Source organism: Mastomys coucha, unplaced genomic scaffold (assembly GCF_008632895.1).
Source record: "Mastomys coucha isolate ucsf_1 unplaced genomic scaffold, UCSF_Mcou_1 pScaffold6, whole genome shotgun sequence".
Classification (NCBI taxonomy): Eukaryota; Metazoa; Chordata; class Mammalia; order Rodentia; family Muridae; genus Mastomys; species Mastomys coucha.
In genome coordinates this window covers 66,777,725-66,794,020 of record NW_022196912.1, presented here as the reverse complement: position 1 = coordinate 66,794,020, position 16,296 = coordinate 66,777,725, and the positions used below count along the sequence as shown (strand labels likewise).

The following is a 16,296-nucleotide window of genomic DNA, read 5'->3' as shown; positions in this document are numbered from 1 at the left end:
AGACTGGAAGTTAGAGGAAGTGGGCAAATAAAAAATCTTACACAAGTTACAGGTACTGAATTAGCTGAATTTTCCCAGGGAAAAATATCTCTAAGACAGACATTTGTAATTTTTTTCACAAAATAACGCTTTCCTCCCTGCTGATTAATAAAAATACTTTCCTATTGGTATTGGTTATGATATATCTTTTCTTAAAAAGTTTCAAGGTGCTGGGTAACAGTTTGTCCCTTTAGCAGTTACCACAAAGTACACTAACAGGAATTCAGCTGCTCTCTTCTTGATTTGCCCGTACAGGCTTTGCTGGGTTTAACTCTTGCTGCTTCTGATTTCAGGGTTCTGATCCTGGAGCAGCTTTTGAACAGCATAAAACACACCAAAGGAGCTCGTCAGCAGACAGTTCAGTTGCATGTTGTTTCTGCCATTTCTAACTTACTGAAGGTAATTGTCTTAGGGTTTTACTGCTGTGAACAGACTAGGACCAAGGCAACTCTTATAAAGACAACATTTGATTGGGGCTGGCTTATAAGTTCAGAGGTTCAGTCTGTTATCATCAAGGCAACATCCGGGCAGGCATGAGGCTGAGGCTGGAGGAGCTGAGAGTCCTCATCTTTTGTTCCAAAGGCAGCTAAGAGATTATTGGCTTCCAGGCAGCTAGGATGAGGGTCTTAAAGCCCACACCCACAGTGACACACCTACTCCAATAAGGCCACATTTCCTACTAGTGCCACTCCCTAGGCCAAGCATACACAAACCATCACAGTAATTTTACTTAAATTCACATAAATACTTGCTATCTTAGAATACTTTATAATAACTAAGTAAGTTGTATGCTGATGCTTCTGGGCAAATTTATTAATCATTTTTCTTAATCTCTGATGAAAATGTCTTAGGATTGAGAATTTTCCTTGACTTTTTTTCTCCGTATAAAACTTGTTAGCAACTGACCTTGGTTTAGCCCCACGCCTTACCTGACTAAATGTGATATCCTAGGCCAGGCATTGGTGGGCTGTGGTCTATGGAGGAAATCCAACTGCTGCAGTAATGTTCACTAGTCATTGATTTTTATGGACATAGCAATTAAGGATTTCTGTGTTCTTGGTTTGTTGTTTTTTAAGCGATAAGTATACTTGATTGACAAGAACATGCATTCTAAACTAGATCAGAAAATATGCTGTAATTGTACATTTTAATTGTTTTTCATCTACTTTAGTATGTGGCTGGCTCTAAACAAAGTTTAAGTCCAGAAGCAAGAAGACTCGTCCTCACATTAGTGTTGGGAGCACTAGAAAGTCCCAACCCCCTGTTGAGATGTGCAGCTTCGGAAGCATGGGCTAGATTAGCCCAAGTGGTTGATGATGGAGCCTTTACTGCTGGATTAGCTCAAGTTAGCTTTGACAAGTAAGTGAATTTCTTAATGTCCATGGGCTGTTATCAAAGTGGGATATAGTTTGCTGTTGAGTGGAACTAGTAAAAATGTTGTTCTATAATTAACTTAAGGAAATTTGACTGGATGTTTTCAGACGAAGGAACCCTCTTGGTCTGAAGAATGATCACTGTCTGTGGATATTGTAATTGGCCATCCATAAATAGATTCTAGGACAGTGGGACAGTTCTGTCGTGTAGAGTACAGATGATAAGTAGTCGAAGCGGTCTGTAGGGAAATCCATAGACTGCAGACCACAAGAGAAGGCCTCTTGACCTCTTGTGACTTTGGAAAGGCCACTCAGTCCTTCCAGCCAGTTGTCTTGAATTGTTCTAAAGAGGTGGTCGGTAATACAGTCTTACTTATTTAAGAATGTTTAAAAATAACACTAAAACAGTTTCAAATAAGATCCATGTTTATGCCTGGTGGTAGCGCTACTCAGAAAACTCGAGAAACAAGCAGAATTGCCATGAGTTTCCATTCAGACCAGCGTGGGCTACATAGCAAGACCCTGACTCCATAAATGTTATGAGTTTAATGTAAACAGACTGACTGGTTAGTAGCTGTGCTGATGTGAGCTCTTTGGCACTGGCTCGGATCTCCCCTCTGCTGCATTAAGTAGTCATTCTGTGGAATTTCACCCGCCTCTTGAAGTCATCTATAAAGTGCAGCAGGGATTCCACAGGGCTGTTGTGGAGAAGGAAGAGTGAAGGGCCTAAATACACTTAAATTCTCACTTAGTAATAACTTCCCTCAGGGTTTAGTGTAACGGTTCTTAAACTGACGTGATGGAATTTAATTGTCCCCATGTACATTTTTAAAAATGTGCCGTAATAATAAAATAGTACTAATACCAACCTTATAAAACATATGTATCTGTGTTTATATCATATATAATGTATATGTGTATATATGTTGTATATGTATATATGTCATGTACAGTGTGCATCTCTGAAGTATTCATGATGAAAAATGGTGGGGTGTGGTGGTGCACACCTTTAGTCCAGCATTCAAAAGGCAGATTCAGGTGTATCTCCCCGAGTTCTAAGCCAGCCTGGTCTACACAGTGAGACCTTGTCTTTAAATTAAAAAAGAAAAAAAGAAATGAAAAATGTATTTCTACTTACTTTGGAATGTTTCATTCCTTTATAATAAATCTATCTTTTAATTTTGTATCTATTCTTATGAAAAGTTTGTCTATGTAACAAGTTACATTCATTGAAGTATTTTTAGTTTCATTTGTTTATTGTGTATGTTTGTACATGTGTGAGTGGTGCACATGTATGTTTGTGGGTACTTGTGTGTGTGAATGAATATGCAAGGGTGTGTATGTATGTTATTGGATGTTCATGTATGTGTGGTGGTATGCATATATGTATGTGGGTGCCTCTCCCACAGCATGCATTTGGAACTGAGGACAATGTATGAAAATAGATTCTTCTCCTGGATTGAGTCCTGGGCTGACCTTGGGTCACCAGCCCTTACCTGCTGAGCCCTACATGCATGAGTTGTCTTTGGTTTGTCTTTTCCGTGCTTGTTTTTATTTTTATTTCTATATGTGCAGATTGAAGTCAGCGAGAGATGTGGTTACCAGAACAGGCCACTCACTGGCCCTGGGATCCCTGCATAGGTACTTAGGAGGCATAGGGCCTCAGCACTTGAGTTCTTGCATTGGAGTCCTTTATACCCTGTCTCAGGACAGCACTTCTCCTGACGTGCAGGTGAGTACTTCACACGACTCCTTCCTCGGAATCCATGACTCACCCATGATTCAGACTCTGGTTTACTGACAGTATTCTGTGTTAAATGTCAAAGCTTTTAACTTTGATGGACTTTAAGAATTCAGATCTTTCTTCCACTCATACTTACAAGTACCCAAAGTCAACAATAATCAGTATCCTTTCTGAAAAATGGATAACTCTTTCATTCGACTAACAGCATCTGAGTTTGTTTTAGGCACTTGCCACTGTGCAGCATTCTTCCAAATACACTGGCATAGTTGGTCCTCATGGTAACTTATGGTATGAAGTCCCTTAGAGGGGATCTGAGGCTTTCAGGTGCAAAGAACTTCTTCATGGCTGAGAAGCTAATAAATTGAGTAAGATTAAAAAGCAAACAAATGGACAGATTAGAGACTGAAAATCCATGTTAACCGGTATACCATATGCTGTGTGGCACCATTTCTATCGATTTCACCCTTCCTCTGGCATCTTAATCAACTCTGGATTGAGTTCTATTCTCTTAATGGTGGGATGCTTTGTTTTGTTTTGTTTAGACAGGGTTTCCCTGTGTATCCGTAGGTGTCCTGGAACTTGTTCTCTAGACCAGGCAGGCCTCGAACTCAGAGATCAGTCTTCATCAACCTCCCCAGTGCTGGGATTAAAGACATGTGCTGTGGTTGCTGCTTTTGGGCGCCATGCTCCATCCATATATCCTTGGGGCTTTTGTTTCATTTTGTTTACAGTAGTCTTACTACATAGCTCTGGCTGGCCTCGAACACGTCATCAGTTACACTGGCTCAGCCTCTCAAGTATTCTGTTTTGCTTATTTTCCTTTTCTCTTTCCACTTGTATATGTCCCAAAATTTTTATAGTAGTCTCCTCAATGACCTTTTAACTATTTTTAATTATTTTCTTCCAAACTTTCCTAGATGTGTAACCAGATTTGTCTAAAATGTTTTATTTTACAGCCTCTCTGCTGTAAAGCTTGGCGGGCTGCTCAAGCTTGGCTTGTTTTGGTTAATTGGTTTGATTTTTTTTTTTTCAGGACTGGGGATTGAACCCAGGACCTATTTATGCCAGCAGCCAAGTACACAAACAATGACCCACAGCCCAGACTCATTTGACTCTTACACAGGGACTCACTAAGTTCTCCAACCTGGCCTTGAACTTGCTGTTATCTAAGCTGCCCTTAGACTGCCTGAGCCCCTGAGTAACTGGGACTACAGGCTCGCCTCCGCGCCACTGCCACCCTGGCATGGTGTTTCACTTTACTTGTCTTATTTTGAAGTCAGGTCTCACTGAGTAGCCCAGGCTGGCATCATGATCCTCCTGCACCACCGTGCCCCTCTCAACCCACACGAGACCCATCTCTGTTACTGCCCCCAGACACCTCTCCTACAGAAGCCTGTCTGCTCTGCCTCCAGTATCCTCTTATCTTAAAGCTTTTCCTTTTGTTCTTCCTCCTCGTACCTAATAATATTCCGTTTTAGTTTTTATTGCTGTCTGTTAATTACATATCATATCATGGTTGTATGTAATGTATGTTGAGCATTTCATCCCCTTTACCATCTCGTGTCCCCTCATGGATTCCCTTCCTTTTCCCAGCTGTCACGCTCACATCCATGGCCGCCTCCTCTTATTCTAATTCTTCTTCCTCCTCTTTCTCTCCTACCCCCTCTCTTCTTCTTTCTTCCTTTTTATATTATACATAAGTGGAATTATACAGAGTATGCTCTCTGATGTCTAGCTTTCTTCAGTTTTATTATTTATATGAACAATAACAAACTAGATTTATCCAAACTGTTAGCTAAAGTATTGTCCTGGAATTCTTACTGCTAAGTGATCTATAGATATATCTAGGGGATCCAGCACCCTTGTCTGGCCTCTGTGGTCACCAGGTGTGCATGTGACACACACATGTACATGCACACAAAACACTCACGGACATGGTATAAAATAAATGTCTTCTTTTTAGACTTTTTTAACCTTGCAGAGCACACTTACTCTCTTTTCAGAATGGTAGTGGCACATCCATTCCCTAATTTCCATTGCTTTTTAATTTGCTAAAAAACAAAGACCAGTGATGTGGTTAGTGACTTGTGTTTTGTGATGTGGCTATGACATTTTATTTCCGTCTGACTTTACAGACCTGGGCACTCCACTCTCTGTCACTGACCATTGATTCTGCGGGTGCACTCTATCACGTACATGTGGAGTCTACACTGTCACTCATCGTCATGTTGTTGCTAAATGTGCCTCCAACTCATGTGCAAGTTCACCAGAGTCTTGGTCGCTGCTTGAACGCCCTCATTACCACATTAGGCCCAGAGCTACAAGGTATGCAGAGGACGCTTTGTGATGTGTTACAAGAAGAATATACACATAGAATAACTCAAGGCTTAATCTCTGTGCTTGGCATATAAGAAGTGTTCAGTATGTTTTGTTAGATGAAGGTTTCTATTCAGTAAGCCTGGTATCTCTTACCTTCAAAGACAGAAGTGTCATATTTAGAGAGATAGGATATATCCTAAAAAAAAATACTTGCCTACATAATTATAGTGGCATACCTAAAGTACCGTATAGGTATGTAGCATAAAGAACTGCTCTACCAGAAATAAATAAATCCAAAGTTTCAAATATTCAAACTTCTTCAGATTATATAGTATATGATTATAAAATATGAAAATAACTCAAATAATATAGCAAAATTAAGTTGATTGGCAATTTCTAATTATACTTTTTTGCCAAATTTTATATTTCTATTTTATATTATATTCTATTTATATTACTATTTGGTAAGACCTATAAATAGTCTTAGATTCTTCCAGTAAACATTTCAATTAAGAACAAGCTAATGGTCTGGGCGGTGGTAACGCACGCCTTTAATCCCAGCACTTGGGAGGCAGAGGCAGGTGGATTTCTGAGTTTGAAGCCAGCCTGGTCTACAGAGTGAGTTCCAGGACAGCCAGGGCTACACAGAGAAACCCTGTCTCAAAAAACAAAAAAACAAACAAAAAAGAACAAGCTAATGGGCTGATGAGATGGCTCAGCAAGTAAAGGCACTTCTTGCCAAGCCTAAGAACCTGAGTCAGCCCTAGGCTCCACATGGTGAGGTGAAAGAACCAGTTCCTGCCAGCTTGTCCTTTGACCTTCGCACACCCAACTACAAACACACAAAGTCAAAGACTAAGGACAAGGTAGTCTACCAGTATGTCACTTTACTATTCTTCCTCTCTGTGTGTGTACACATGTGTGTGCACATGTGTGTGCAAGCTCTGACCTTCCCACACCCAACTACAAACACACAAACTAAAAGATCAAGAACAAGATAGTTTACTTATTATGTTACTTTATTATTCTTCCTCTGTGTGTGTGTGTGTGTACATGTATATGCAAAAGCCTCCCACATGCTACACATTAACTTTGTCACTGACTGGTGCCCCAGCCCATGTATCTGCTTTTGTGGTGGAAATTTGACTTGACAAATCTATGAAGAAATTCTAATGACTTTAAATCTTTATATATGTTTAAAGAGTATTTAGGCTTTATGGGCTAATTATTAAAAGGTTTTGGCTTTTTATTTCAGGTAACAATACTTCCGTGTCTGCCTTAAGGACTTCCTGTCTGCTGGGCTGTGCAGTGATGCAAGATCATCCAGGCTGCCTGGTCCAGGCTCAGGCCATCTCTTGCCTTCAGCAACTTCACATGTTTGCTCCACGACATGTCAACTTGTCTAGTCTGGTCAGCTGCCTTTGTGTGAGTATGAAAGTATAAGTGAGTTTCTAGTTTCTGAAACTTGTATTCCAATTTACTTGTTTTTTAGACTATGTAAATTACGCTATATGTATGACTGTTTTCTTTCAGCCTGTTTTAGAAAGGAGAGGACCACTTTCATGTATCTACCTCTGTTAACTACTCTAAGCCTCTCAATCAAACATGGATCATTTTTCTCCTAGTAGTGTTGAACATAAGTCCTGGAGTATTTACTCATTCATCGAGATCCTTACTGAGTGCTTGCTTATACTGTTGTACTCACTGTACAAGTTATAAATGCTGGAGGACCTGCAGGTGTTATTGTGTGCTCCTGGTTTTCTTCTGTTCTAATTGTATCAAGTTCTGACACAGGTGGATAAGTGAGAGTTGGGGAGATGGCTTAGTGGGTAAGAGTGCTTATACTGTGAGCATGGGGGCCTGAGTGCAACCTGCACCGCCCATCAAAAAGCAGAACTGTAACTAGGGAGTAGAGATGGGTAGGTGCTCCATTCACAGGCCAACCAGTAATGTTGAAATAGCAAGCTCTAGGCTCAATGACAAATGGTTTCACAAGGGAATCAATAAGGCAGAGAGTAATATAGTAGGACCCTGGAAGCCATCTTGTGAACTCCATATGCTCTTAGAGTGGCATGCCCAACACACACACACACACATGTATAGAGAGGGAGAGATGTGTTGGCTGCATACACATCATATCCAGGTCTTTATAATGTATCTAACAAATGCAGAAAACTAAAGCCAGTCAACCAGAAGTTCTGATCAAGTGGTTCATAAACTTTCTTTGCTTTTATGATTTTTCTAGGGCATGACTGGTGCCTCTCTAGACTTGCCTTAGAAATTGAGCTCCAGGAGAGCGATAAATATGATCTAGCACACAGTTACAGACTTCCCGAAATGTTATTTGCAAGTCCTTTTTGTTGGAGGAGTGTTGTTTTTTGTTGTTTTGTTTTAACTTGTGTGGTTCTCCAGCATAAATATTGTAAATGGTGTGTAACAGTGTCACCCTGTTGGACACACAAAGGCATTTTAAAGCCTGAGGCAAACTATGTAGTATTTCAGAGCTTAAAAGAAACATCTAAAGCTCTCACATTATCCCATCTTTTGTAGAATGATGTTTGCATCATTAAAACAAGTCTTTAAAAGATAGTCTGGGGACCACAGCATCACTCAGTTTACCAAATGTCGTCATGGCTTGGTGTAATCTCTCTCCAGGATTCCTTGCCCAGTTGCCGTCTTCATTATTTTGTTATTGCCCTTGTGCGTTCTATGACATGATCATAGCCATTCTTTTGTCATTTCCTAGCTGTGTAGTGTCCCATAACCTCCCCCAGGCTCAGCCACTTCATCTGTTAAAACAGGAGCATTACACAGATACCAGATGTAGTAACACATGGACTACTCACTGAAATAGCATTGACACATTGTAAGTAGTACATAAGATTAGTTACTGATGATAAATGTCATGTAAAACTGTATAAAGATGATGTAGCTAACTGATAAGAGCCAGTCACTTGTTGGGGAAATGGCAGGGAAAAGACTTTGTCTTTCCCACTCAAGGACAGTTTCTCCCATGAATATTAGTTTTCACATTTGAAGAATTTGTTTTTAAAGATTTATTTATTTATCATATGTAAGTACATTGTAGCTGTCTTCAGACACACCAGAAGAGGGCATCAGATCTCACTACAGGTGGTTGTGAGCCACCATGTGGTTGCTGGGAATTGAACTCAGGACCTATGGAAGAGCAGTCAGTGCTCTTAACCACTGAGCCATCTTTCCAGCCCTCGTTTGAAGAATTTTTACAAATCTCTTACTGAAAAAAATATTCCATTCTATTGCAAGTTGATCTGACTTTGAGACTACTTCAAGAACATGGAAGCACTGCTCTATTTAAATGGGGAGTAAAGATCTCCTTACCTGATTCGTGGATTCACTTAGTGCTGTTTTACAAAGAAACAAAGAATAAGATTAACACCCAATAATCCATTATGAATAAGATCTCATCAGGTTTATTACTTTTTTCTTTTTTCGTGCCAAAAAGACTATATATGAAAAACAGTGTGTTACATTTAAAAATAGAGATCATATTTTAAAATGGTTTTTATTACATTATACTCCAGTATTTTAATAATTTGGTTAGCATTTTATTCTAAATTTATTAGATTGAGCTTACTATATTTTACAGTATTTTCCAAAGTAAGAAAATTGTATGTCCTCACTGGGCAGTCCTACACTAGAGACACCCCTCGAAGGCCATGCTTTCCGCTCCCATCTGAACTTGGTCTTAGCGACACCATCAATTCTGAGTACACTCAGTTTTAAAATAAAAAAATCTTACCTGTGCTGGGATGACCTGTACACATTCATGTAAATACAACTCAGCTCACCCCTTCCACAAGTATGTTTGCTGGGCCTGCTTTGAATCTGAGGCATAATAAGAGCAGAAAGCCTCCTAGGTCAAGTGGACACTCAGGCTTTGCCAGGTTCATGTCATTATATCCTGAAACTTGTAACTCATCTGTGTTCAAGGTCTTAGTTCAACTCTTACTTTATCAAGTTAGAAAGTAGAATATTTGTAACCAACCACCTTGTAAGATTGAAGCTAAGCTGATTTGAGGGATAACTCTGAGCCTTATGTCAGAACACTTAGCTGACTCTTGTCATAGTCGTCCTAATATTTATCTTTTGATTTTTGTCATGACTGGTCTGTCATTTGTTTTTGTGCAGGAGATCTTGTTGGATAATTCTGTGTTGGTAGGTCCCTGACCCTTGACTCCTAACTTTGTTGAGGTTTGCAGTGCTGTTTTGTGTATTATTTTTGGTTGCAGATGTTTTCCTCTGTGTCTCTGTGTTTAAGCTAACCATTAATACGCAGCCCAGTATGCACAGCATGTTTCGTGGTGTTTATTTAATACTGGTGTCGACTGATCCTTCTCCAGCTGGTGTGCTCACTCCTTGCACTGAATTTTGCATCATTTTTGCTTTAATGTATTCATTTGAGAAAGAAATCATAATTACAGTTTGATTTGATGTCTGTGTTTCCTGCCTGCTTTGTTTGCTTTAACCCGGCCTACATTCCCTTTCCCCATTGACATGCTGGAGAATGACATGGAGATGCAAAGCCTCCCGTCTGCTTTGTGTGACAGTCCCCACCCATTTACCAAGCCCGTGACGAGCACTTACTTTATAAGCATGCTTTTTTAAGGATTTTGTAACTACCCTGAATGAATGCTGCATCTCCCTGTGTTACATGCTTGTAAAACTCCAATCAAAACAACTAATAGATTTATTCATTTTTCCTTAAATCTTTCATGTACAATGCTGTTTTTAGTTGACACTAACTACAACAGTAATCTTGGGTAGTAGTAAACGTGCTCTGTGTGACCCTGTATACTACTTTCTAATAGTAGATGATCTCAAACCTGCCCATGGTAGCATTACCTTTAGGATTCTGTGAGTAGCGTGCTTCTGTGTGACCCTGTATACTACTTTCTAATAGTAGATGTTCTCAAACCTGCCCATGGTAGCATTACCTTTAGGATTCTGTGAGTAGCATTTTTCTTCTCTACTTTTGAGTTTGAAATGTGGATGTGTAATAAAACATACTTACAAAGTGAATTCCACCCCTGTGTTTCACTAATAACCTCCTATTTAATATCTTTGTCTTATAAATTGAAAACCTAGCCTTTTTTTTTTTTGCCTGTGTTTCTTGTACAGTGGACAGCACCTGCTACCACCTGCTTCAGTCCTGTTTTTTCCATGTACACCAAATCATCAGAGCTCTATCTTAGCTACGCCATGTTTCTCAAGTGTACTTGAAAATCACTGACAGTACATAGTACGCTGAGGTGAAGCTCTGTAGAGAATACATATGAGGCTTTGGGTTCAATCCTCCCACTCCCCCAAAAAGCATATAAATTTTTATAGGCCATACCAAATCGTCTTTACGAGCCTAATTAAAGGAAAAATAAATTTAAGCTTCTTGAGATCATTAAGTAAGACTTTGTGTCTAGGATCAGAGCATAGTAGTACATGTAATCGTATACTCAGAAAGCTAAGGCAGGAGGAGGATTGGGAGTTAAGGACAGCCTGGGCTACATAGCAGAAATCTTGCTCAGAAAGAAATGAAGAAATTTGTATCCAGAAACTTCTCACTTAAAATTGATCATTTGAAGTACATTGACAAGCTTATCATTTGCTGTAAATAAAGTTGCTGCCAAATCCATTGTGATTTACATATATTACATGTTTAGACATAATGTTACATGTATGAAGGCATGTATGTAAAAGTTGTTGCTCTTTAGTGTTGCTAAAGAATTTTTTTTTTTGAGAAGCTGGAGAGATGGTTCGGTGTCACTGGCTGCTCTTCCAGAGGACCTGAGTTCAATTCCCAGCATCTACATGGCAGCTCACAATTATCTGTAACTCCATGTAACTCCAGTTCCAGTTAACTTTACAGTAGTTTCATGGAAGCTAAGACCCAGAGAGGTTAAATAACTTGCCCAGGGTCACACAGCCAGTGAGTGACAGATGGAGGACTCACACAGACTGTCTGACTCTAGAGCTCCAGCTGCACCCATGCACTGTTTTGCCTACATTGCTGCAGTTGTACTCATTTCATAGAGAATCTTAAGCACAATTGTGTGAGTACAAATGGAAGTCTTTTATCTCAAAGCTATCTTTTGATATCTTTTGGGAAGTCTTTTATCCCAAATTCTTTGTCTTCTAGCTTTGTCAAAGCTTTTGCTTGAATATGTATACAAATAGCACATAATTTAGTATGTGTATTATTCCTTAAGCTGTTTCTAGTTGCAATTGTAAGTGCATTCTAAAACAGTTGAAGACGTTTCACTGTATTTGATAACCTGTGTCCAGCCTGTTAATGAGCTGATGAGAATCAGGAGACAGTCCAGTGAATCTAGACTGAGTGACACCAAGAGTCTTATATGTATTAGACCTACTGAGTGCCACCAAGAATCCTAGATTCATTCCCTAAATCTCATGTTTCAGGTGAATCTTTGTAGCCCCTACCTGTTGCTGAGGAGAGCAGTTCTGGCTTGTTTGCGGCAGCTGGTACAGAGAGAAGCAGCCGAAGTTTCAGAGCATGCTGTCATGCTGGCCAGGGATGGCAGGGACCCCACTGCAGGTGATTCTTCTCTTCAGTATTATAGACCTCCATGTAAACATGAGTTTGTAAATGATGTGTCACGGTTAATGCCTAGGGTGTTTGACACCTTCTAAAAGAAATCCAGGCAGTTACCATTCTGCCTGGTGATTCTCAAGTTGAGGCCAGCCAGTGATGTGCACCTCATGTGAGAACTTGTCAGAAATACCTATTAGTTTTCACTCCAGATCTGAACTAGAAGTCTGGGACTCAAAGCCCAGCAAGACATGTTCCTATGAACTGTCTTTACAACCTCTTTACTGATAGGAAGTTTAGGTTTGTTCATGACAGCAAGATGTCTGAACAAAGAAAGGCGCACTCCATGAAGCCTGATGTCCCAAGTTGTATCCTCAGAAGCAGTCCAGTAGAAGGAGAACCTGACTCCCACACATCGTCCTCTGGCTGCCATGCATGTACAATATGCAAACACCATGAAACTGACAAATGTTTAAAGAATTTTAAAAGAAATTAGATTTAATCCTAAAATAATTTTTCATACATGCTTTCCTTCCATCAAAATATTTTAATAAAATGGGCATAAATCCTGCTACATGTTAAAGAATTTTTCTGTCCTTTCTCCATTGTAGAGCAGAGTTCAATGTTACTTAGTAAAATCTGTAGGTTTTTTTTAATTATGCTTACAGATGTGTGTCTGTTTAGGTATTTGCACATGTGATCGTAGGTGTCTGAGGAGTTCAAAAGAAGGCATCGGGGGTCCTTGGAGGCAGGGCTATAGGTGGTTGGGAACAAACTCAGGTCTTCTGGACAAGCAGCGAATGCTCCTAAGTACAAAGCCTGAAAGTAACTCAAACTTCATATAATTGTAACTACAAATAATAATGATATCACATACGTATGTATATATAATTTCTAAAATACTATCTTTTAGCATTTCACAGCTTTGGTAAAGCTTCCCAGATTAAAATTTTCAGATCCATAATATATTTTACTATAAAAATCTTTCCTGTTCAAGTTTTTTTACTACTAAAACTTCTCTGCTGGATAAAGGTGGATCTGGAAGGAATTAGGGGGAAGAGTAGGAAGAGGAATAAGAGCAAAGTCATTGTATGCATGTGAGGAGGGGACCTCAACTGAGAAGTTGTCTCCGTAAGCTCAGGCTGTAGACAAACCTATAGAACATTTTCTTAGTTAGTGGTTGATGGGAAAGGGCATTGCCCATTATGGGTGGGGCTACCCCTGGCCTAGTGGTCCTGGGTGCTATGAGAAATCAGACTGAGCAAGCCATGGCGAGCAAGCCAGTAAGCAGCACCCGCTATGGCCTCTGCATCAGCTCCTGCCTCCAGGACCCTGCCCTGTGTGAGTTCCAGTCCTGACTTCCTTTGGTGATGAGCAGTGGTGTGGAAACCAAGCAACCCTTTCCTCTGCAAGTGGCTTCACCACAACAGTAGTGACCCTGACTAGGGCAGCATTATAAAAATCCTTAAAAGATTAATAAACATGCTGCATTTAGAGAAAACTGCTGGCTTGGGGTATTCGACTGACTGTGTTGATACAGTAATCTGATAATGTCATGTCTTTTCCCAAAAGTAACATTTTCATTTTTAGTTCACAACCAAATTGATTTGTATCTATTGCTTTAGATTTCAGTGATGTAAACATGTTCTTAGAAATGTTGAGTCATGGGCTGGTGAGATGGCTCATTGGTTAAGAGCACCAATTGCTCTTCTAGAGGTCATGAGTTCAAATCCCAGCAACAACATGGTGGCTCACAACCATCTGGAATGAGATCTGATTCCCTTTCTTGGTGCGTCTAAGGACAGCTACAGTGTACTTATATATAATAATAAATACATCTTTAAAAAGAAAAAAAAAAAAGAAAAGAAATGTTGAGTTGTGCCAGGCAGTGGTGGCGCACACCTTTAATCCCAGCACTAGGGAAGCAAAGGCAGGCAGATCTCTGAGGGTTCAAGGCCAGCCTGGTCTACAGAGATAATTATAGAAAGAAATGTTAAGCTATACACATGTGCCCATACATACACACAGAAGTAGAAGAGGGACTAGTTAGGAGGACAGTGAGCAAGATGCAGAAGACCAGGGACTGGGCAGTAAGTGGCCTGTGATCACAGCACAGTGTATGCACACATGCAGTCGTCACACAAAGATTACTATTTAACACATCCTACCAGTTCTCTCTTTAAGAATTGTGGGGCTAGAGAGGTGTCTCAGAGGTTAGGAGCACTAACTGTTCTTGGGGAGGACCACCTTCAGCACCCACACGATGGCTCACAGCCTTCTGTAACTCCAGTTCTGGGGAATCTGGTACCCTTTCTTGGCCTCTTGTCTTTTGCACTCAATATAGTACAATAAGCTCATGCAGAACGTAACCTATTAAATGAATAAATAAACTACTGTGCACTTATGGTTTTAATAGATACTGTCAAATTATTTTCTAGAAGGGACTGTCATTCATGAAAGTATTCTTCCTGTGTTACTCACAGGGATGGGCATACCTTTTTTGCACTTAATCTGATCTAAAAGGCCAAGAGGCAGTATCATTTTTTAAAACTTTGACACTCCCAGTAATAACATTTCACTATTATCTCAATTCTCTTTTAAAAAAAGTTGTAGTTACTATATTTTATTTTGTATACATGCATATTTGAAAGATCATCAGATCCCCTGGAACAGGAATTCATGGCTTTTGTGCTAGGAACGGACTCTGAGTCCTTGTCAAGAGCAGTGAGCACTTTACTCAGCCTTTGAGCCATCCTTGCTCCAGCACCTTCATTTCTCTTCAAATGAGTCAAGAAAAGACAAAATCCTAAATTAGCTATGTGAGTTAATTATAGTAAAGAGCTCAACATCTTACTCCTTCTAAGACGTGGACCACTTGGTGCTGGAGAGACGGCCAACAGTTTAGAGCACTTGTTATTTCAGAGGACACAGGTTCAGTTCCCAGCACTCATTTGCTTTATTACTAGAATATTGCAATACTCAGAATATCATATAGTGAGTAACATATGTTAGCTCAGAGGTTAAACCTTATTCACCAATCACTATTTCTGTTTAATTTGTTTTCTGTTTAATTCGTTAAAAAAAAAAAAAGTTAAGGAACCAGCAAGGCAGCTCAGTAGGTAGAATTACTTGCTGCTAAGCTGGATGACCTGAGTTCAATTCTGGGACACACAAGTTGTCATTCGACCTTCACACATGTGCCTTGGGACATGCATGCACACACACACACATTAATTTACTAGGTGTGATTTTAAACCCTATTTAGATCCTTTAGCTGGGTTTAGTGATACAGGCCCTGTAATTGACCTACTTGGGAGACTGAGGCAGGAGGATTACAAGTTCAAAGGATAGCCCTGAATTCACTCTCCAGTAGCATCCAGCACTAACAAATCAGAGCCTTTACACTAGAGTAAGGAGAACTACCATGTTTATTTATTTGCATTTAGCTTCAGATCAAGGAAAAGAATCCTAATAAATAAGAGGAGATATAGATAGATAGATAGATAGATAGATAGATAGATAGATAGATAGATAGATAGATAAGTAAAGTAGATACACACACACACAAACTCACATTGATGTAATGAACATTGCTTGGATAATATTTACCTAACTTAAGGTGACATTAACAAGTTTTTATATTTTCATTGCCTTTATTTCTTGTGTGGGGGTTTGCACACACGTGGAGTCAGAGGAGTCTTCTGGTTCTCTTCCATCATGTGGGTTCCAGGGATCCAATTTAGCAGCAAGATTTTTCCACTGAAACATCTGGATAGCCTGAGGTCATTAACTCTTAAGAGGGTTAATAATGTTCCTTTTCTTTTTTTAAGGATCCTATGCAGGATCATAAATAATCCAAGAAATCAGCTATGTACTAATACCAACTTCAGGAGATTAAGCACAGTATTCAGCTAATCTTTTATTTTGGGGGGGTTGGGTTTTGAGACAGGGTTTCTCTGTGTAGTCCTGCCTGTCCTGGAACTCACTCTGTAGACCAGGCTGGCCTCAAACTCAGAAATCCACCTGCCTCTGCCTCCCAAGTGCTGGGATTAAAGATGTGTGCCACCACTACCTGGCTCAGCTAATCTTTAAAGTACCTGATACATAGTTTTTGAACCCTCTGAACTTGTGTGCTTCCCCTATGGCAGCTGTTTCCTGTTACTTAGAGCGTCCCTTTTCCTCTCCTCAGATGCCAACCTCAGAGAAGTGGGCCTTGAAGGGGCGCTGCTAGCCTTACT

General features: G+C 39.9%; 1 protein-coding gene across 1 annotated transcript in view; it reads left to right on the top strand.

Moving 5' to 3' along the window:
* The window catches only part of Heatr5a (HEAT repeat containing 5A), a 99,147-nt gene that overhangs the window by 49,610 nt on the left and 33,241 nt on the right, over nt 1–16,296 (top strand). Inside the window, exons 17-23 of the mRNA XM_031357715.1 lie at nt 333–438; nt 1,211–1,398; nt 2,988–3,144; nt 5,292–5,481; nt 6,731–6,900; nt 11,929–12,064; nt 16,248–16,288. Of these exons, the coding sequence (XP_031213575.1) occupies nt 333–438; nt 1,211–1,398; nt 2,988–3,144; nt 5,292–5,481; nt 6,731–6,900; nt 11,929–12,064; nt 16,248–16,288 (988 nt within the window). The remainder of the gene's footprint in view (nt 1–332; nt 439–1,210; nt 1,399–2,987; nt 3,145–5,291; nt 5,482–6,730; nt 6,901–11,928; nt 12,065–16,247; nt 16,289–16,296) is intronic.